General features: G+C 36.1%; 1 protein-coding gene across 32 annotated transcripts in view; it reads left to right on the top strand.

The window, feature by feature from the left end:
• LOC126765673 (putative dual specificity tyrosine-phosphorylation-regulated kinase 3 homolog) overlaps window positions 1–21,953 on the top strand; it is a 293,060-nt gene extending 271,107 nt beyond the window's left edge. For all 32 annotated transcript variants that reach the window (XM_050483344.1, XM_050483311.1, XM_050483321.1 and 29 more), the window contains 2 exons: window positions 18,869–19,481; window positions 19,550–21,953. In XM_050483344.1, coding sequence (XP_050339301.1) covers window positions 18,869–19,481; window positions 19,550–19,563 — 627 coding nt within the window. In that variant the 3' untranslated portion in view covers window positions 19,564–21,953. The remainder of the gene's footprint in view (window positions 1–18,868; window positions 19,482–19,549) is intronic.
• The last annotated feature ends 1,948 nt before the right edge of the window (window positions 21,954–23,901 follow it).

Raw genomic sequence — 23,901 nt, 5'->3', positions numbered from 1 at the left:
CATAAATAAAGATATTGAAGTGTAATTTAGCACAAAGGAAACATTTTTGGGAATATTTGGAGAATGTTTACATCTATAACCCACATCCTTTACTAAGTTTTTAGACATATCTCGAAACTACTATATGTATTTTCAACCTAAATATTAGTGGTCGTTCTGTTATTTCAAAAATGAAGAAATCGGATAACACTGGTTAATTGAAAATCACTAAAAGTGCTTTAATAAACGAAAAACGTCAGAAACACTGAGGAATTTTACGGAAAAATTGCAAAGAAGCATTTTTTACCTTGGCAAAATGGGCGGTGTTGCCAGGGATATGGACTAAAACCATATCCAGGAACTACTTTTTTTTTCAATGAAGTTCGGTTAAAGTTTTTTTTAATACCGTGATGACATTTTCAAATATGGGTAGCAAATCGGTAGAACCACGCCTTCTTCCAATATAACGCTTCCTGTAAATCCATCTGAAGCCTTCCTGTTATAATATAACATTTTTCAGGAACCAAAATGATGATAGCGGAATAAAGTCTTTACACAAATACGGCATTTGAAAAATATGAATGACGGATAATGAAATCTCGATTATCACTTTACATGCGATATACAAACTCCGTTGAATTACGTTAGCCCTTCTATTTTTTAGAAATGTTTGTTTTTTTTAGAATGGAAAGTTTAAAGGAAACTTTATTGTTCAACGATCTGTATAATAATTTGCGCATAACACCTAAATCTATAAGATGCATACAAATCTGGCCATTGAAATATTTAAATTTTGTAGTACGTTCTTTTGTAAACAAAAGGTGAACTATGATATTCAGGGTACTTTCTGTACGAAAAATCTTAATCAGTTATTAAATCCCTAGAAGTGGATTGTATGTCAAAACACCATCTATTTTCCGGTTTACCTGCGCACATTTGGTGCAACCATATCGAGAGGTATGAGACTGAGTTCCACTAATATAAGCTCGTGCTGGTGCATTGCAAACGATAGCCAGATTCTTTGTTTTAATTGACTTGTTTTTTAATGAAAGCCATGCTCAATTAAATCGGTAATTTCGTAAAACAAAGAGCCTAAATTATCCTCACAACTTTAAGGTTTTGACTTGCCAACAAAAGCACCAACATAAAATATTGGCCCATTATGAATACGAAATAAAATTGTCCATAACTGAATTCTTGAACTTTGAAAAAGCGGTAAACTGTCTATGTTCATATCAATGTTCAATGTGTGGTCTAACTGTCTATATTATTTAATCGTTATTTTAATCCAACATGCATATTGTATATTCGCCACCAGCAATAGTTGAAATATTTGGCTTGAGCGGACAAGGAACTCTTAATGACATTTCTACTTCGAAGAATTTTGATCAAGTCAATTGCACATGCGCGTGAAACTCTATGTCTTATTAACTACTCTCCTAATTCTTCATTTAAATTAAAACTCTCTACACAATCTTATTCAAAACATGTAAATTTTCCTCTAATTCCATTTCTATATTATCTGCATTATTTGCGCATTGGGCAGTAATAAGTGTAAATTAATTCAATAAGTACTAGTCAAATACTATCTAAAGATACAAAATAAAGTTTGCGCTATGTTGAATTAATAAAATGAAAATTAAATAAAAAATAATAATAAAAGATGATGCAAAATAAAAAAATTATGCCAAAAGAAATTAAAAAGTAAGGGACATTTTGCCCTGTAAATAATATATACAAAATTAAATATTACTTTGAACCAAAAGATGATGATTCCGGAGCGGAATAAAAAGCTGCTTTACACAATGCAACATTTTGTTTTGAGATCGATTGCATCTTCAACCCCCAATAAATTTCGTAAATGACGGATACGCATCTCATGGCAAAATGTATAAAACAAAAGTTATTTGTCACGTCATTTGCTATGGTATGATCACTTGCTAGATACGAGCGAAAATGCGGCGCGCCACAGCGCAGCAGTGAAAATCGGCTTGCAGCCACACTAAAATGTTCGGCCATCGAGTTCCTTAACTCTGTCTGTGATTCGCCGAGTTCTATAACTTATATTCATTTCTTGACACCCGAACTTATCGAGTTCCTTCTTTGTCGTTGGATTCTTACTTATATTCTCTCAACAGAACACAGAACTTGTCTGTATCTAAATGAAATGTCCCTGTTTGTTTTTAGGAGACTCAGGCTTTATGAACCTGAAAATGTTGCAAAAAAGGTTGAAAATAGTTTCAAAAAGATCTATTCCGATAGTTTCACACACAGAGTTAGTACAAATGCTCACCACATACCATAAGAAATTTCTGTTAAATAGGTTTGGAAAAAGAGACGACTTTATTATTTGACATCGTGCATGCATTTAGATTTTCTGTATATTTCTCTTGGATTGGTCGCAAAGTTTGATCTACCTGAAACAAAAAAGATTAAAAGAAAATTAACAAGCTGTCTCTTCTGCGGAAAACGTATTTGAACATCAACACTTACCAGAAATGCATTTGAACAATAAATCTCAAAGGGACAACTATAAGATGCAAACCAAACAAAACAAATATTAGAACTGGCCATAGAGTGAAATATTGTAAATTCCGTGTGCAAGTACGAGATATCTACACTTACACAATTTCAAAGGAAAAATCGACTAGACACGCCAAAGTAAACAAAAGTCAGTTGAGGATGTGAACTATTTCGATATTCAGAAAACAGGTTGAAAATGGAATCATTCGGACTTATTACTGTACGAAATTGCAATCTAATCGAGTAATGCGACGCTCTTAACAGAAATGACTATTAAATCGTTAGTGAATCGTCAATACAGAATCGCCTTTTCATTAATTCAAATAGGATTTGACTAATTCCAAATCAATAGTGGTTTCAAATAATAAATTATAAAATTCATGTATATGTATTCCATTTTATTTATTAATTATTTATTTTCACTTATTTAAAAATTATGTTTTTTATTACATTTTTACGCTTTTTGGCTCAGTTGATGCCTTTCAGCAATCTATCCCGGTAGGAATGGGACTCTAAAATAATTCAAATATATTTATTAACTTTTTAATGATTAGCGAACGAAGAAATCGTTTAAGCTTTTTCTCTTTTGCCCGAAATCATTCAATTTGTTGGTTATTATGGTTTCACCACCCAAGAACTCTGGAGAAGTTGAGATTTTACAAATAAGTTAAGTTAAAACGATAAAAATGTCGAAATTTACTAAAGTATTTTAAAATAATAAATCGAAAAAGAAAAAATTCGGTCTTTCCGAACTTCTATTTCTTCATTAATTCGGTCCAAATCTTCTTGCTTTTAATGGGAAATTTTGTGAATTATCGCCGAGGAGTCGTTGGTGCGCTTCATAGCTTTGGCAGACGGCAGCATTAATCCGGATTAACTGCACACTTAATCAGATCCAAATTTGTAGGTGACAGACGGCAACCAAAAGAGCTTGAAACTCTCAGAATATGCTTGGGTTGTTAGCCGAAGAACCAATAACATGTCAACACGTTGCAAAAACTGTTTCATAAAATAACATCATAACAAAAAACCTCTTGTTTTATGAAAATTTGAAAAACGAAGCGTCAGTTGACTTGTTTTTCGTGATTAAAATTGGCCATTTTTAACAATGTTGCAACGAAAAATACAGCATCCTGGAATGTGAAGATTAAATGGGAGTTGGCAAAGTTATCGAATGAATCCGGTCTAATGCAGTTAATCAGATTCTTTGTTTTAAGCACTTGTGAGAAATTTGACTAACTTTTCTTTCCATCAGTTCACCATATAAAAATATATTGAAATTAAAAGTTGGAAATCGTGGTATTTATACTTCATAATCTTCAAAGAAAGCCTTGAAATCTTCTTAGCATTTACAATCGGTCTTTTTAATTTTTTTGGGATCGTTAAAATTATTTTTATTTAATTATTAAAGAGCCTAAATTGAGATATCATGACGAAACTTCTAACTTTAAGAAAGTTTTGAAAATGTCAAAATCGGCCCTGCCACGCCACAAAATGGGTGGCCGAAAACTTATAAAGTGTCTAACTAAGCCATAAATAAAGATATTGAAGTGTAATTTAGCACAAAGGATCACATTAGGGAGGGGCATATTTGGACGTAATTTTTTTGGAAAAGTGGGCGTAACCCCGCCCTTTACTAAGTTTTTTGCACATATCTCGGAAACTACTATAGCTATGTCAACCGAACTCTATAGGGTCGTTGCATTTCCATATACAGTTCAAAAAAGTGCGTTAACCTACTAACGAAAAACGTCAAAAACACTAAATTTTACGGAAGAAATTGCAACTGCGCCCCGGGTTTTTGCGAAAAAAATGGGCGTGGCCTCGCCCACTTATGGATAAAAACCATATCTCAGGAACTACTTCGCCGATTTCAATGAAGTTCGGTATATAATATTTTCTTAACACCGTGATGACATGTACGAAATATGGGTGAAATCGGTTCCCAACCACGCCTTCTTCCAATATAACGCTATTTTGAATTCCATCTGATGCCTTCCCTGTATAATATATACATTAGGAACCAATGATGATAGCGGAATAAAACTTTACACAAATACGGCATTTGAAAAATATGTAAATGACGGATAATGAAATCTCGATTATAACTTTATCATGCGAGAGTATAAAATGTTCGGTGACACCCGAACTTAGCCCTTCCTTACTTGTTTTAGAAATGTTTGTTTTTTTTAGAATGGAAAGTTTAAAGGAAACTTTATTGTTCAACGATCTGTATAATAATTTGCGCATATAAATCTAAAGATGCATACAAATCTGGCCACGTTCTTTTGTAGGTGAACTATGATATTCAGGGTACTTTCTGTACGAAAAATCTTAATCAGTTATTAAATCCCTAGAAGTGGATTGTATGTCAAAAATCGATTTTCCCGTTTACCTGCGCACATTTGGCACCATATCGAGAGGTATGAACTCGTGCTGGTGCATTGCAAAGCGGCTTTGTTTTAATTGACTTGTTTTTTTTTTTTTTTAATGAAAGCCATGAATTAAATCGGTATTTCTAAAACAAAGAGCCTAAATTATCGAAGGTTTGAAAAAGCACCAACATTATTGATCAAGTCAATTTGAAAAAGCGGTGTTCATATCAATGCGTGTGGTCGTGTTATTTTAATCCAACATGCATATTCTCTTAAATATTTGGTTTGAACAAGGAACTGAATGGACTCTTCGAAGAATTTTGATCAAGTCAATTGCACATGCGCGTGAAACTCTATGTCTTATTAACTACTCTCCTAATTCTTCATTTAAATTAAAACTCTCTACACAATCTTATTCAAAACATGTAAATTTTCCTCTAATTCCATTTCTATATTATCTGCATTATTTGCGCATTGGGCAGTAATAAAAGTGTAAATTAATTCAATAAGTACAAATAAAAATAGTAATAATATACAAATACCAGTCTAAAGATACAAAATAAAGTTTGCTTGTGAAATAAGCCAGCGTATTAATTATATGCAAAGTGTTGGTGCATTTCACCAAACAAATTTTATATTAAATAATAAATGAAAATTAAATAAAAAACTAATAATAAAAAAGTGATGATGCAAAATAAAAAATTATGGCAGCAAAAGAAATTGCAAGTAAGAGACATTTGCGTCGTTTAGTAAGAAATGAGAGGTATAGGTACGTTGAAAAATTTGAAATATTACTTTGCAGAATTTTATTCCAGAAAGATTGGTGCCAAATAGGGTGGGTCGATTCCGGACTTTTTTCGATTCGGGATTTCTAATAGTGCGGAAAAGTTGCCTTAGTACTTCCTGATTCCAATGCAACATTTTGTTTTGAGATCGGATTGCATCTTCAACCCCAACTCCGGCCTTGAAATTTCGGAAATTCGCCTAAAATCGTGAAATTGTCTACCTAGCGCCTGAAATACGCATCTCATGGCAAAATGTATAAAACAAAAGTTATTTGTCACGTCATTTGCTAGCGAAATGGTATGAGTGATCATGGCCGTAGGACGAACTGCTCCCGAGATACGAGCGAAAATGCGGCGCGCCACAGCGCAAGGTGAAAATCGGCTTGCAGCCACACTTCTTGACGTTGATTTCGCCGAGTGCTATCACTCACATTCATTCACCTACGCCAAAGGACACGTTCGGATAGGTCTCCACACAAATATTTTTTCATCGAGTTCCTTAACTCTTGTCTGTGATTTCGCCGAGTTCTATAACTTATATTCATTTCCTTGCGCCATACGACACGTTCGGACTGGTCTCCACATAAATATTTTTTCATCGAGTTCCTTCACTCTTGTCGTTGATTTCGACGAGTGCCATCACTTATATTCTCTCAACAGAACACAGAACTCAAAATGTCTGTATCTAAATGTAAATTAAGACAGAAATGTCCAGTTTGAAAGATTTCGTTTAGGGAGACTCCGAGGCGACAACTATGAACCTAGGAGTGAAGAGGTTACAGAAATAGTTGCAAAAAAGGTTGAAAATAGTTTCAAAAAGTCATCTATTCCGATAGTTTCACACACCAGAGTTGTACAAATGCTCACCACATACCATAAGAAATTTCTGACTCTTAAACAAATGTTTTTAAGGAACCCAATAGGTTTGAGCTCTAAAAGAGACGACTTTGTCTCTTCTGCCGGAAAATTATTTGACATCGCTGCTTGTAAATGCATTTATTTTTCTTCTTGCACTTGTCCAAAGGAAAGAAAAGTTCCTATCAATGAACAACCATTTCTCTTGGACCAGAGAACCAGAAGAATTGGTCGCATTGGAAGTTTTGATCTACCTGAAACAAAAAAGATTACAAAGAAAAATTAACGTGAAGAAAAGCTTTCAAAACGTCATTCAACATCAACACTTACCAGAAAAGTATCAGTTAGAACACGTGACCATTTAGATCAGCCAGACTCTCATACAGACGACAACAATGTAGGTGCGTCGCACATGGATTCTTCCAAAAACGATGCTGATGATGAATTTTCTCTTCCATCCTCTAAAACCAAACAAAACACACTAATATTAGAACACACTGCTTTAGCTGCCCAAAGATTTGGAGTAAGTGATAGAGCAGCGGCCTTGATTGTTTCATCTGCTTTTCTGGATGCCAAAAAATCAGGTTTGATAACAGAGGATCAGACTAGCTTTGTCACTGACAAATGCAAGATTAGTCGGGCAAAAAAAAGTGTTGGAGTTAAGCTCCAAAACACCGAAAGTATTGACTCTGTATATGGGCTGTATTTTGACGGCCGCAAAGACAATACACTTACACAAGTCAGCGAAGGTGAAAAGTACTACCGCGACACTGTCAAAGAGGAACATATTTCTCTTATGGCGGAACCTGGTTGTCATTACTTTGGCCACGTCACCTCTCCTCCCGGGTCAGCTGAGGATGAGACGCAAGCTATATGGCAACATTTGCAAGACAATTCAGTTGATGTGGAACATCTAGAAGTTGTCGGTGCTGATGGCACCAACACGAACACAGGTTGGAAAGGAGGAATCATTCGGAAACTAGAGGAAAGAATAGGTGGGCCATTACAGTGGGTTGTTTGTCTTCTACATTTCAACGAACTTCCATTTCGTGCTCTTTTCGAACACATTGATGGTGTCTCAAAGAGTCCAAATACATTCTCTGGCGACATAGGTAAAATGCTCCCTGATTGTGAAAAGTTGCCTGTTGTCAAATTTGAAAGTTTTCCATCCTGCCAATTACCTTCTGAGGTTATTAATCCGCCCCAACTTAGCACAGACCAAGCTTATCTCTATAAAATATCAGAAGCTGATATTTCCGGTCAATGTTCCTCAGATTTAGCGTCGATGCATCCAGGCAACATGTGAAAATCTCGCTGGCTCACCTGTGCAAATAGAATTCTGAGATTATACATTTCTACTGACAAACCAACAAAGGAAATAAAGATTTTGGTCAAGTACATACTTACAGTTTACTCACCTTTGTGGTTCTCAATAAGAGTCAACAGTTCAATCAAAGATGGCTCGCGCCATCTCTATGCTGCAATTCAAAGGTCGAGATACTTACCTGCTAAACTGCGCAAGGTTGTCGATTCATCCATTCAACAGAATGCTTTCTTTGCTCTTCCAGAAAACATTCTCCTTAGTATGATGACTGACGAACGGATAGAAGTCAGAAAGTTGGCCCTTGACGGTCTTCTGGCAGCCAGAGAAGCAGAGTCTGACACTGTAAATAGAAGGGTTAGATGTAATAAAGTGCCAAAGCTGAATTTCAAAGCTAATAATTATTACGATATGATTAACTGAAAGACTATTACCTTGACTGTTCCACCAGTTCTTTGTTCAATTTCTAACAAAGAACTCATAAAAGGGCTGTCGGGAGACACTGCAAAGGTATGGAAATTTAGTGAATTCCCCTCTCACACCGTGGCAGTCGAGAGAACCGTCAAACTGGTGACAGAGGCATCTTCTAAAGTTATTGGCCCCCAATCTCGTGATCGTTTTATACGCTCTACACTGAAATCTAGGCAACAAGTGCCAAAATTTAGTACAAAATCTGATTTTATCAATAATTGGTTGGTTGGGTTGGGCTTGGGAGGAACCCGAAGAGCAGCCACCTCCACGCGGTGGGTTCTGGGTGACCAATACAGCTTAGCTGAGAGCTGCAACAATTTTCATCTCGATCTCAAAACAAAAAGTTGCATTGGAAGCAGGAAGTACTAAGGCAACTTTTCCGCACTATTAGAAATCCCGAATCGAAAAAAGTCCGGAATCGACCCACCCTATTTAGCACCAATCTTTCTGGAATAATATTCTGCAAAGTAATATTTCAAATTTTTCAACGTACCTATACCTCTCATTTCATACTAAACGACGCAGATGTCTCTTATTTGCAATTTCCTTTGCTGCCATAATTTTTTATTTTGCATTATCACTTTTTTATTGTTAGTTTTTTATTTAATTTTTATTTATTATTTAATATAAAATTTGTTTGGTGAAATGCACCAACACTTTGCATATAATTAATACGCTGGCTTATTTCACAAGCAAACTTTATTTTGTATCTTTAAACTGGTATTTGTTTATTATTACTATATTTATTTTTACTTATTGAATTAATTTACACTTTTATTACTCTCTTTACACTATAACTCAATTATTACTTATACATTTTATTATTTTTTTCCGCACTAAAATTACGCACTTTCATTCTAAACGAATTAATGTGAAATGATGCGGGAGCACGCGTCAAATTTTTTGACGTCCGTTGTCTATGTTGTTATTGCAATTTCATTTTCACATTGTCTTCATTTTTAGTACAGCTTCTTTGCCTATCGCGAAATAAACACAAACAAAACGGCTGTTGTTAGGGATGAGTTTTGCCAATTCACCACTTCCTTGCATTCCAAATCCCTAGCGAAAAGACAAATTACCAATACTGCATTCGTTAGTAGGTTTAGCGCACTGTAATCATCGTCCATACAATGTAAACAAAGGCACACCGAGAGGTACCCATGAAGAAACGTACGGGGTTGAGTTTCTTTTGTCATCCAAGATTGTGGACTTTTCTTAAAATTAGGGAAAAGTTGTCACAAAACTATTGGTTATATATAAAAATGTAATAATTTTTCAAAATAAAATTGTTTTATTTTAATATATATTCTTAAAGAAGAGGCCAATATGATCAAATAAACAAGTAATTAAGTTTTTTATTTATGCCTTTTTTTAACTGTGGTATGTAAATAAATGTTCACCACAGAAAACTTTTAGGTGCAAATAAGCATTCATGCCAAATAATGGGATCCAGAATATGCTTACTCAAAGCCAAATTTCTATTTTTGTAAGACAATTTGTTTGTATTTATTTAATTGTTTTATTCTGAAAGCTGCATAAATTACCTGAAGATGCTGACCCATCAAAAAACCGAAAATATTTAAATACAAGGTGCTTTCTAAAGGGAACAGGACAAAAAAAAATAGAACAAATGGTTTTTTCAGCTAAATCAATTTATATTATTCAAAATAGTCTCCTTCTGCTTCAATACAGCTTTCTGCGCAGTTCAAAAGCATGTCGAACGAGTGTTTTAGCTCGTTGGCCGTTATGGCCGCCAATATACCGGTTCAAGCCTTTTGAATGGCGTCTACGTCTGCATAACGCTTTCCTTTCATGAGCCAATGCATTTTTCCGAAAAGGTAGAGGTCGCGCGGTGCCATACCAGGTGAATACGGGAAGTTGTTAATGGTTAAAATGTGAATTTCGGTCAAATAATCGGTCAAAATTATGTCCTTCGAATGTTGGATTCTGAGCAATTTTTGGTCGTCAGTTAATTTGTGTGGAACAAACCGTGCACACACCTTTCGTAAGCCCAAGTGTTCGGTCAAAATGCGATAAATCGAGGTTTTGGAAATGTTCAATTCCATTTCCATGAATTTCAATGATGGTATGGGCTGATTTTTGATGAATTAACGCATAGTTTCGATGGAATTTTTGGTGATGACGGATTTTGATTGGCTGTTGATCGTCATTTATGTCCTCACGACCACTTTGAAAACGCTGAATACTCGTACACTATGCTACAGGAAAGGAAATCATCGCCATAAACTTGTTTCATCAAGTGAAACGTTTCGGTAAAAGTTTTACCAATTTTAAAACAAAATTTAATGTTGGGTTTTGTTCGAAGGTCATTTTCGCACCGATAACACAAACATATTGACACTTAAAACACAATAACTTCACTGCCAATCAATGAAATGTCATGAAATTCTCACTAGACACTTGATTAAGATGGCAGATTCTAGCGCTCCAGTCGACATATAGTTTGCGCAACCAGGGGGCGCTAGATACAAAAAGGCCTGTTTACTTTGGAATGCACTTTGAATATTATCTTTTGCAATATCACCCTCGAATTCGCAATTTATATCTATATTTATAACTCAAGAACGGCTGAACCGATTTGACTAAAAATTGATGATGAGGTAGCGTGGAACCTCAGCACGGGCATAAGCTACTTTCTATCGTTCTATGATACAATTCACAACAATTCATAAATAAAAAAAATATATATTTCAAAACATAAGCATGTGTTCAGAATCATTTGAACATTTTTTTTCTTCAAAATTACAAAAAAAATCACACCGCTAGTACAGTGGTTGTTGTTTACATGTACATATGTATGAATTATAGTGATAGTTGTAACTGAATAAGAAATCATTATTTGAGATGAGTGCATAATAGCTGACAAATATTCCTGAAGCATTGCACAGAACAATGCAAGATGAGCATCAGCCACTAAATCACCCCTGTGTGGGGATTCTACAAGAGTATGCTCCGTTCTTGAAACCCTCCGCTAGTCGCCACATCTTTTCGTAGATCTTTTGAGCATTACGACTGTCGGCCAGCTTATCAAGCTCTTCGTACTCATGCATTTCGGCCTCTATTTTTTGACTGCAATTTCGTCTTGCTTCCATCTTCACCTCTCGGTATCTTACCCCTCTTACACCTGTTGTGGTCGTTTATAACGTTGCAATGTAGGCAGTCTGTTTTCTTTCCATTGCGATACGGCACTCATCATCATTCCAGCTGTTCTTTTGCACCTTCCGAAAACCAATGGTATCGTTTGCAGATGTACGTAAGGAGCTTTAAATTGCGTCCCACAGCTCCCGTATACCGAGTTGGTTATGAGTGCTTTCAGAAAACAGGAGTGCAAGTCGAGAAATTTATTGTGATTGCAGCTTCTTGACGTTGTACTTTCCTTGCGTTTATTGACGTGCGCGGCGGATGCGTATCTTGGCTGCCACAAAATAGTTGACCGAGTCGATGTTAGGACCTCGGAGCGTACGCAGGTCTAAAACAGTGGAGACGTGTCTTCCGTCTTTCACAACATGATCGATCTGGTTGGTGGCTTTTCGATCCGGAGACAGACAGGTAGCTTAGTGAATTTTTCTATGCTGGAATCTGGTACTCAGTTAACCATATTTCGGGCCTCGATTTTGACATCGTGGCGGGGACAGGTCTCATAGATGAGCTCCAAACGCCAACAGAAGGCTTCTTTGGTCACATCGTCCATCTGTTCCATCGGGGCGTACACGCAAGTCTGTGATATGTTTGAAGAATTTAGCTTTGCTGCGGATTGTTGCTAGATGTTCATCCACCGGCGGTAATGTCAGCCTTCACTTAAACGAAGACATTAACCAGCTAAGGAGCGACACCTTCCCAATTAAGGACCGAAAATTCTAGATGAATGCCATTAAATCGTTATCCTTAATGCGTTTGCTATGGTCGTCATCAAAAGGAGGTTTTTCTTACGAGGCTGTTTATTGCTTTTCGTTGGGGGAGTTTTTTTACGTGGCGATTCCCAGTTTAGCTCGCCGTCAAACGGATATTCTTGGTCTAGGACCGAAAGTTGTGAGCTACTTGAGCCAAATTTAAAAGAAGCGCTTCTGACCACTCCAAAGTGAATGGCGATAAAAGATCTTTTCTCACTTACGTGAACTTCAACACATGACTCCATCTTCCACTTGACTTTTGGCCTGGAAAATAGGCAACTGACCAGATATTCACCAATTCACAGACCCGTGAAAAAGAATCGATACACACCACCTCTTTGTCTATTTCAAAGCTGCTTTTGACAGCACGAACAGGAGCTGCCTTTATGCCGAAATGTCGGAATTTAGTTTCCCCACAAAACTAATACGGCTGTGTAAACTGACGTAAGCAATACCAAAAGCTCCGTCAGGATCGGGAAGGACTTCTCCGAGCCGTCCGATACCAACCGAGGTTTGCAGAGACATGGACGTTGACAATATCTGATGAGTCGATGTTACGAGCTTTCGAGAGAAGGTTCTGCGGAAGATTTATGGTACTTTCCGCATTGACCACGGCGAATGCCGCATTCGATAGAACGATGAGCTGTGTGAGATATACGACAACATTGACATATTTCAACGAAATAAAAGACAGCGGCAGACGAAAACACTCCAGCTCTGAAAGTATTCGACACAGTGTAGGAAGCAGAAGAAGAGCTCCACTCCGTTGGAAAAACCAGGTCGAGAAGGACCTGGGTTCACTTGGAATCTCCAATTGGCACCACCTTTCGAAAATAAGAAACAATTGGCGTGCTGTTGTTAACTGAGCTATAACCGCATAAGCGGTGTCTTGACCAGTAAAGAAGAAAATTTATGTGATGTATTTGCTGCATAAATATGTTGTCATCAAAAACACATTCTCTGTAACTATCAATACTTGACCATACAAATAGACAAATATTTTCTGAAAATTTAGCCCTATGAACTCCGGCCCACATAAAAGCTTGAAAAGCTTTAGCCCGATTTCGATCGTTTTTAGCCATATGATGAGAAAGCTTGCGCTTGTGAACAGCCATGCATCATCCATACAAATCCAATTTTATCCATACGACGGCTACTAGAAATAAAGTTGTATCCCCGTACATTAATTGTAGCAAGATTTATGTGGTGAAAAGCAAAAGAATCAGATTGAATTTAAAACTTTGTTATATGGGAAGTAGGCGTGGTCTTGTGCGATTTCGTTTATACTCACAACGTAATATAATAACGAAAGGATCGTTTTAATTTGATTGAAATCGGTGGAATGTCAAATTAACATAAAAGCAGACGGTGCCACGCCCATTGTTCAGATTTGCCACGGCCTTCTATGAAACTTTTCCTTGTCATATACAATGTGAAGTTTAATGCTTCTGGCGTATTTGTATAATGCATTTAGTAGTTTTCCATATTTTCCGTAATGTGGAGAGTGGGCTTGTTCTCTTTTAGATTTCTCGCATTTTGAGAAGGTGCTGAAACGAGGTACGTAAACATGTTTAGGTGATATGGTTGTAAAGGTTTATAAGATATGTACATTAAATCTATTAGAATGCGGGGATTCGTCTACTTTTAAAATTTGAGCATGCAGAACCCCTCTCCTTTCCGTTCACTTGTAGCTTATTTATGACATTTTAAAGGTTTTCGTAAACTGTCATTTTATGGGCATGGCAATAATCGGATTACGCCGATAGCTCTATATTTATTTCTATTTGATTTAGGTGATACAAACAATCGTTAGCAAAATAAAACTATTATTATCTATAGCAACATGTTGCGAGAGTATAAAAACTTTGCGAAAGATTTCAACATGTATTATTCAACGAAAGGTGAAAGGACTACAATCATGTTCGGTATCTTTTAAACTTCTTTATGCCAAGTGTACTCGGTTCTATTAGTGTATTTTGCTTCGTATTCAAGGTATTAGTATTAAAATCTGTCTAGTTTAATCAAATGAGATATATAATATACATTATGATACAATATAAACTCAACCCAAGTGGCCTATTTCTTATTTTGGGAAAGATGGCGTGTTTTCATTGGATGATGTAATTTTTCCTTTGCGCGTTACATTTAACACAGTCGTATACAGCAGTAAATTTCACGCTGTTCTGTATATGTTAAGTTGCAAATACGAATACCAGAGAACGTAAATTATGAAGAAGGTTCAACTGCGGACAAGCGTGTGAACTGTCAAAAGCTAACAAAATGCGGCGAGCGGGTTTCACCAAAGTAACTCAGATGGAGAAGTTTTAACAGTGGTGCGTGAAGAGAGTTGAGCATTGAATGAAAAATATGCTCAGAAATTTTCACTTCTATTAAAGATGTATGTATGTTGAGCTTTTTCTTATATTTTTATAAGTTTACATAGAATCATATTAATTGATATGATTATTACTTTGCGTATTTTTATGCATACATACATACAAAACTGATAACATTCTTATTTAAAAACAAGTAAGGAAGGGCTAAGTTCGGGTGTCACCGAACATTTTATACTCTCGCATGATGAAGTGATAATCGAGATTTCATTACCCGTCATTCACATATTTTTCAAATACCGTATCTGTAAAGTTTTATTCCGCTATCATCATTGGTTCTTAATGTACATATATATTATACAGAGAAGGCATCAGATGGAATTCAAAATAGCGTTATATTGGAAGAAGGCGTGGTTGTAAACCGATTTCACCCATATTTCGTACATGTTATCAGGGTGTTAGGAAAATATTATATACCGAATTTCATTGAAATCGGTTTACTAGTTCCTGAGATATGGTTTTGGTCCATAAGTGGGCGATGTCACGCCCATTTTCAATTTTTAAAAAAAGCCTGGGTGCAGCTTCCCTCTGCCATTTCTTCCGTAAAATTTAGTGTTTCTGACGTTTTTCGTTAGTCGGTTAACGCACTTTTAGTGATTTTCAACATAACCTTTGTATGGGAGGTGGGCGTGGCTGTTATCCGATTTCTTCCATTTTTGAACTGTATGTGGAAATGCAACAACTCTATAGAGCTTGGTTGACATAGCTATAGTAGTTTCCGAGATATGTACAAAAAACTTAGTAGGGGGCGGGGCCACGCCCACCTTTCCAAAAAAATTACGTATAAATATGCCCTTCCCTAATGCAATCCTTTGTGCCAAATTTCACTTTAATATCTTTATTTATGGCTTAGTTATAACACTTTATGACATCTTCGAACTTAACCTTCTTATGGAGCCAAGGAATACGTGTACCAAGTTTCATCATGATATCTCAATTTTTACTCAAGTTACAGTTTGCACGGACGGACGGACGGACGGACGGACAGACAGACATCCGGATTTCAACTCTACTCGTCACCCTGAACACTTTGGTATATATAACCCTATATCTGACTCTTTTAGTTTTAGGACTTACCAACAATCGTTATGTGAACAAAACTATAATACTCTCCTTAGCAACTTTGTTGCGAGAGTATAAAAATTATGAATACGCAGACCCACATACACATACATATGTATGCGTACAGATATAAATATGTCACCCAAAAAATCTATAAGCATTGTTCCACAAAAACAACATTCAAATAGCATCAGCCGGGTCACAAGTCAGTAAGGCAGCCAAATAGTCGATGCCCAAATTTGTAGGAAAACACACATCAACAACATTTTCCTTCATGAACGCAAGCGCATTTTCAACACGCAAGCTCGCTTCATTCATAAAAACAAACACCATTACATCTCCCCGAGCATGCCTTTGCCTACAAGCGTCTTTTAGCGACGATGGCAAAAGCTAAAAGTCATAAATTGAACAATTTCTGATGTTCTTTTAAAAGGGAAAAGTATCAACCCCGCAAAGTACAGAAAAAAGTGACAAAAGTGGCAAAGTAGCTCTTGTCGATTTAACATGTTTTACAATTGTAAAATATTTTCCACGGCTCACTAAATTCTGCGTCGATATGTACGCAAGCGCATACATAAACATACATATGTACATATTTAGGCTGGTTTGTTTGGCGAAACTGTTACAGCGGCAAGGGAAGCGGTGACAATTAGCGTACGTTCGTTTGTATTTTTAGCAAAGCTCGGATTTTCTACAAACAACACAATAGGGGGGGTATTATCTTGATCTAGCAAAAGGCGCACGGTTCACGAATTTCAGAATTTTCCACTTGGTGTAACGGCACAACAACAAACACACGCAGAAACTTATTTGCAATGGCTGTAAAATATGTCATGTTTATTTTCGTGCAATGACTCGTAAAAATATAATTGCAACTCTGTTTTAGCTGTCATTTTACGTAAAGACATATTATGCCGTTAAATTGTTGAGGAAAGTAAGTTTTAAATAGATTTTATAATTTTTACTTAAATTATAAAGATTTGTTACAGTTGTTTTGTTAAGAATGAATACAGAATGTGCGCCAATTCACAATAGTCATTCTCAATAAATTGACCGAATCAGCCGTTCATATATCTCTAGATTCTGCGATGGGTGCTCTCTTGGTCTTGCATATTTCGGTATAGGATATTTGCATTTTGTGTCATAGTGCAATCTTGCAAGAGCAAGAGAATCCCCTAATATTGTGGCGCTTTGTCGTCGCGCCAGTCCTTCAAAACATTGACTCTTTGACAAAACGTGAGCTTCGGCCATTGGTTGTCCGTGACAACGGAGATTTCGTATGAAACAATAAGAGTACATGTTTACATACAATGTTGGGTGTAGAAAAATTTTCGAACATTATGCATATGGTGCTTTTTGTTTACTTGCTCACATAATTACATACCTACGTGAATATGTGCGACCGCTTGATCTTTTAACATGTTATCAAAACTTTTAAAGGCTTGCAAATAAATATGTATATACTATGTAGTAAATATATATCTTATCCTACCTACATTAATTAAGTCTTTAGGTAACAACAAAAACATGTCTTAATTATACATTTCAAATGGTTTTAAAAAATTCATCATTAAATAGTTCAATTTGTACGTACATGCTTGTGTGCTTTGATATAAAATATATAGAAAATATCTATAGAATATATGCTGGGTCGCTTGCGCATTGCAAATATGCGAATCTGTTAGCGTACATAAATGCTTAATTATGTTATTTTTGCGCCCCTGATGTAAAGAGTGGTGAAACCCGCTCATCCAAAACGCCCCTTAGAAAAATTAAATATCGTAAAATTGGCAACACCATGAGCCTTCTCTATGACATACGTTCTCTGGTAATACTACTATTTTTGATCGCTTTTATAGTATGGGTTCTATAAACTTGGTTTGTAAGCATTGTTTGGCTAAACATTTTGCTTCAGAGTCTACAATGCGTGAAACAAATTTCTTTACTCTGTGTTGTCAGAATATTTTTGATATATCAAAAGATATATAATATATATAAATAAAAAGGCAAACAATTATTTCGACAACCTCTCGATAAAATTTAAATACTATTAACATTGTTAATAAATTGTATTTTCTATTGGGCGAATTTCGAACACTGGCGACCATAGTCTAAATAACTAACTGATATTTACATTGCAGTACTTGCAATGGCTATATTGGGGGTAGGGTAGTATTGACCCAGTTTTATCCATTTTAGGCATAAGAACACACTCATATAACGATAGAGTCAATCGGAAGCTCGGAAATTTTTATTTGAGATCAAAGAGGCTAGGGGAAGTATTGACCGAATTTTTATTAATTTTTGACACAAGGGTACAGTGCTTTCAGAAACAAATTCTTACCGAATTTCAACAATGTATCCCACATATTTACCAATGTTTTCAGTAAAAATTCAGCTGTAGCTACTGGGGTCCTTAACTTAGGTAACTGGGGGTTTGAAGTTATAAGTTATACTCCAATTTAGACAAGTTTTAGACTTTATATAGCATACCTTAACGGTACTATTTTTGCAAAGTTTTATCCCGATATATATATTGGTGCTTGATTTGTATACTATAGCGTAAGAATGGGATGTAATTTAAAATTGTGATATAAGAGAAGTAAGCGCAGTTGTAAATTTATTTAGCCAATTTTCCCACCATACATAATAGGATAATATTCATACATGTCGAATTTGTTTGAAATTGGTTCAGCAAGAGTTGAGACCTATTAGCATTTAGCCAGTGGCCCACGAACTGTATAATTTTGATACCAGCTCCTATAAAGCCCCTTTGTATCATCTTGGATTTAATGTCTCCGACGTATTTCCGATTTCAGCCGTTTCTATTCTAATTCATTTAGCTAAATTGGTTTTCTGAGATATATGTACATATATATTAAACCACCGTAACCGCTCCCACCTTTTAAACCCGCAAATGCCATTACCTAATGCGATTCATTGTACTAAAATAGGCATTTGTATCATATTTGGGAGTTTAATTACAGCAATTTAATTATTGGCGTTTAGTGGGCGTGACAATGGTTCGATTGTAGCCATTTGCAATGCCAACCTTTTTTGGGTGCCGACTCGTCTTTCTGATCTTATACATAACTCTACATCTATCACGATTAGTTAGGTGAATACAACTATTATACACTGTAGCAACATATTGCGAGAGCCGATATTAATTCATTTATTTATTTTTTTTCAGGTCATCGATTTTGGTTCATCATGCTATGAAAGTCAACGTGTTTATACTTACATTCAATCTCGTTTCTACCGCGCACCTGAAGTTATACTTGGATGTAAATACGGTCGCGCAATTGACATGTGGTCATTTGGATGCATTTTGGCTGAGTTGCTTTCTGGGCATGCCCTTTTTCCAGGGGAAAATGAAAGTGACCAGTTAGCATGTATAATTGAAGTTCTTGGTATACCTAACAAAAACTTGCTTGTCTGTGCCAAACGCGCAAAGGCTTTCTTTAACCCAAAGGGATATCCTAGATACTGTACGATACGCACAATGCCTGACGGTACGATCGTTTTAACTGGTGGCCAATCACGTAGAGGAAAGATTCGTGGACCGCCAAGTTCTAAAAGCCTGTCAAATGTTTTAGATGGTTGCAAAGACGCATTATTTTTAAATTTTATACGCAGTTGTTTAGAATGGGATCCACAAAAGCGAATAACACCAGCAGAAGCCCTTAAGCATCCGTGGTTGCGCCGACGTCTTCCAAGGCCCCCTAATTATGTTAGTTATTCTGGTGATGGAGAAAATATTAATGGTGACAATAGAAACAATCGCGATCATACTCCTATAAACGGTAAACATACAATACTGTAAAGTTCTGCATATACTTTGTACTTGATATATGAACATTACGTTATATAGGTAAAGATTACTAACGAGTATCTGGATTCTACAGCACAATTTTGCGAGCTTCTCAGGTTTAGTACGTCTCTATAATTAAATCGTTGAAGGCATATAAAGTGGACAATGATGCTCATGGCTCCTCCATATAGTAAATATGTTTCGCCCCAAAAAATTTTATAATTATGAACGTTTTAGTAATATGTAATGACTTTTATGTTGTAGGTCATTTTAAGACAACAGGGAACATGCTTTCAAAACAATGCATTTCTTTCCATAGTGTTATAAGTAACATGAATAAAGACGAACGTAAAAGTTATTTAAATGAAGGACAGAAAAAAATTAATTAAAATTAAGGGAGAATATTCTTTATTCAACAAGATCGATAATGCACTACATATTTGGTTTCTTGGTCGAGTAGGTGTAACAATAAAATATTTCACCTCAAAGTGGGCGATGTCACACCTATTGTGAAACTTTGATACTGCATCTGTACCTATGTAGATCTTCTGTTGTCTTATCTCTACTTTTAATTTTAATGACTCTGATGTTTTTGGTTTGACAGTTTTTGCATTTTTAGCAATTTAGAGCATAATCTTTGTTAAGAAGGTAAGAGTGGTTATTATCCGATTTTACCACCGTATCAAAGAAGAAGTAGTTCTTCTTCTTCGCGTGGACACCTCTAACGCAGTTATAGCCGAAAGTACAACAGTGAGTCAATCGTTATTCCTTTACGCTGTTTGGCGCCAAGGAAGTGTAGCCAGGTTCTTCTCCACCTGGTCTTTCCAAACGGATTGGAGGTTTTCGTAGCCGCTGTCTTTTCATTGGCTTAACTACGTCAATGTGTGGTATATCTCGAATAGCTCATTGTTCCATCGACTGCGATATTCAAGGTTGCCGATGCGCAAAGGACCTTGGCTGTGAATCTTCCGAAGAACCTTTGTCTCGAAAACTCGTCTCATCAAAATCCGACTCATCAAATATTGTCTTCGTCCATGCTTTTGCACTATATAGTATACCAGGACGGGGTAATGAGTGACTTGTAGAAGTTGGTCCTTGTTCAGTCCGTAGTAGCTCCTGTTGGCAAGAGTTATTCTGCGTTAGATTTCGAGGCTGACGTTGTTGTTGGTGTTCATGCCGATTCCAAGATAGACGAAATTACCTGTGACGACTGTTTGTTTCACGACAGAAGATATTTCGTCTACCAGACGTATTGACTTCGTTTGATTATCCAATTTGGAGAAAGTAGAACTAACCACGCGGTTGTTGATGTTAATTATATCAACATCATCAGCTATTCACTCTTATAAAAGATTGTGTCTTCTCGATTCAGCTCTTCAGCTCGAATTATTTTCTCCAGCAGTAGATTAAAGAAGTCGCACTATAGGCTGCCACCTTTTCTGAAACATAGATCTTGACGAAGCTTTTGGTATTGCTCAAATTTGAAATCAGCCGTATTAGTTATGCGGGGATACCAAATTCAGACATCGCGGCATAAAAGCAGCTCCTTTTCGTGCTCTCAAAAGCAGCTTTAAAATTGAGGAACAGGTGATGTGGGTTAGTCTTCTTTTCACTTTTTTTTTATAATTTGGGCTTGAGGCATCCCACAGTAGTTGGCACAGATTGTGGATTTCCATGTATTACCTCTCTCGGCCAGCTTGTGAAACTCCTCGTGCTCACGCATTTCGGCCTCTCTCTTTTTTTTGTCTGCAAATGCATCTGGCCGAGATCGCCTTACGACAGTTCCCTTATATAGAGTTGCTGATGCGGGCTCTCAGAAAGCAAAAGTGTAAACCGAGTAGAAAATCGTTCGACGGTTTTTATTACAGCTTTACGTCGTCGAACCTTCCTTGTGTTTATTGCCGTGCATTTTTTGTAGCACAAAGACTTCGTAACTTCGCTGCAACAAGATAGTCCGAGTCAATGCTCTCACAACATGATCGATTGGATTGGTGGCGTTTCGATCCGGAGACAGCCAGTTGGTGAATTTTCCTATACTGGAATGTACTACTACAGATAACCATGTTTCTGGTCCCGGCGGAGTCGATTAGCCTCAACCCATTAGGGGATGTTTCATCATAGAGCCTGAATTTATCGGCCGTTGTGCTAAAGATATCTTGTTTGCCCACCCACCCAGAAAATCGTAATCTCTAATACGTTTGCGTCGTCATCAAAAGAAGCTCTTTGGCTCTTTCTATTGGGGTTAAATGTTGAAGATACGTTTCATCTATATACAAGTACCGTCTCAAAAATTTGAAATACTTACGACAAGACAAGTACAGTTTTCGGTTAAGGCTTTGACAGATGTGAATAAGTATTACAAAAACAAAATTGTGCTATCCAAATTCCGTTGGTGTCATACTTGACGTAGATTGTAAGCGCTTTAATAATTCGAGAAATAAATGTAACATATTTTATAGAATAATGTTGTGGAAAAGTATTTTAATCATTTTAAAAGAATACTTTTATCTATGGGCAACATAGGTACCTTTCAAACGCGTGGTGATTATGATGTATCCAGCAGTAGTTTCTTTTAGTGTACACAAATGAGTATACACATACGGTAGGTTCAACAAGAAAGCAATCGGCTGCAGTCACTCAAAAAATAGTGGTATCTTAAAACAGTCCACAAAATTATAAAATAATTACTACGAAAATATATTAATAGGGCGTTCAGTCACTACCATAATCAAATTAATTTAGTATATTAAGATTATAATTGAGAAACCAGTTTCTGCCTTCCGCGCAACTGGCTACTCGATTAAAGATAAGTCGGTAACACAGTACAACAGCTAATCATCAAGACAAGGAAAAAATTTAAAAGGTCATAAAAAAAAACCGACACATACGAACGCCAAACCCTTTGAGGGTTTTACTATACTGACCTAGTACCATCACCCTGACTTGGAATTTCTCACCCCCCAGATTTGCTGTTGTACTGTGTTATTATTCTGAACAAGGAGATTTTGTTTTATAAACCATTTTTAAATTATCTTCTTTATTTCTTACAAAATAGAAATTAAAATATATATGTTGGCTCATGCAAATTATTTCTCCACTCCATTTTTCAGTTTTTACAATTTGGTAACAAAATGTTTTGCTTCACAGGAGCCTCAACTTCATTTTCCTACGTTTTAGGGTTCCATTGAGCTTCATTTTTGTGAAATAGCCACATCTAATTCGTGTTTCCAGTGCGTATTGAAATTAACGTAATTATCTCTTTATACGCGCGTTTATCACAAATGTAACGGGAAATTCATAAGAAGTGCGAAATTTGTACGAGCTGGATGCCAAAAAATTTAAACACTTGGTATTGTACATTTTGCTCGAACTCAATCGCCTTTATCAGTGTGTTGCAGCTTAGCTAAACGTTAAGTAACATTCTCTGTTATAATTAAGTAATAATTTTTTTTTTGAAAAATGTCAATGGTAATAGACAAATTTATTAAAATTTTTAAATGTTAATTTTTTTTGTGGTTTTTACTAATGAAGAACAAAAAAAAGAATGGAATACCTCATTAAAAAAAATTTAATTTATATGAACAAAGTTTTTGTATTTCAATTTACAATCTATTTACATAGCGATTAGAGGTTTCGCTACCTCAGTATCTATTTCTTGTGTGTGATCAGAACCAAAATTTTGAAAGTCACAACTTATTTTAAATTTTATGAAGATATTATGTTATGCCGCATAAACGTTAGCTTTTGCAATATATTAAAACTCTCCACCGTCTTTTTAAGATTCGAATGTTTCTTTCCACTATACATCTAGAAAGAAAATTTTGTTAATGAGGTTTCATAATTTTTTTTTTATACCAACGCTATTACTACGATCTCTTAGCTACCTCCGCACTATTTTTTTATTCCCATCACTTTCACTAGAGCTCAAATAAAAAAAAACAAAGTCTGATCCATTTTGATATTCAATTATCTTTTGTTAGTTTATAGAAAATTTGCAAGAGTTTGGACAGTTCCACATCTATTATGACCCAAAAATACGACCCAAAGCAATGTGGATTTCAAAAGCTATTGCGAATTAAAACCAAATTATGATCCATTTGCTATAGTATGTCATAATGGCAATCACCATATACGATTGACGTATCAAGGAATTTTCTTTCGTATGTTTGCCGATCCGGCCACGGATGTAACGAGTCGAGCCCTGGATTATCTTCGAAAATGCTCTTTATAACCAAATCGACTTGTTCTAAGGTCGCTCCGCAAATGCCGCGAATCGGTGAGTAGTCCACATTTTTGTGCACCAAAATATGTTGGTTCAAAAGATTTTGACTTTATTAAGTTCTTCGCATCATTCAAGTGAGACATTTTGTGACCTTTTGCTAAGGAACAAAGAAATACTCATTACACTGATT

This window comes from Bactrocera neohumeralis, unplaced genomic scaffold, assembly GCF_024586455.1.
Source record: "Bactrocera neohumeralis isolate Rockhampton unplaced genomic scaffold, APGP_CSIRO_Bneo_wtdbg2-racon-allhic-juicebox.fasta_v2 cluster11, whole genome shotgun sequence".
Lineage (NCBI taxonomy): Eukaryota > Metazoa > Arthropoda > Insecta > Diptera > Tephritidae > Bactrocera > Bactrocera neohumeralis.
The sequence above is the reverse complement of the archived record's forward strand: the minus strand, read 5'-3'. Positions and strand labels throughout refer to the sequence as shown.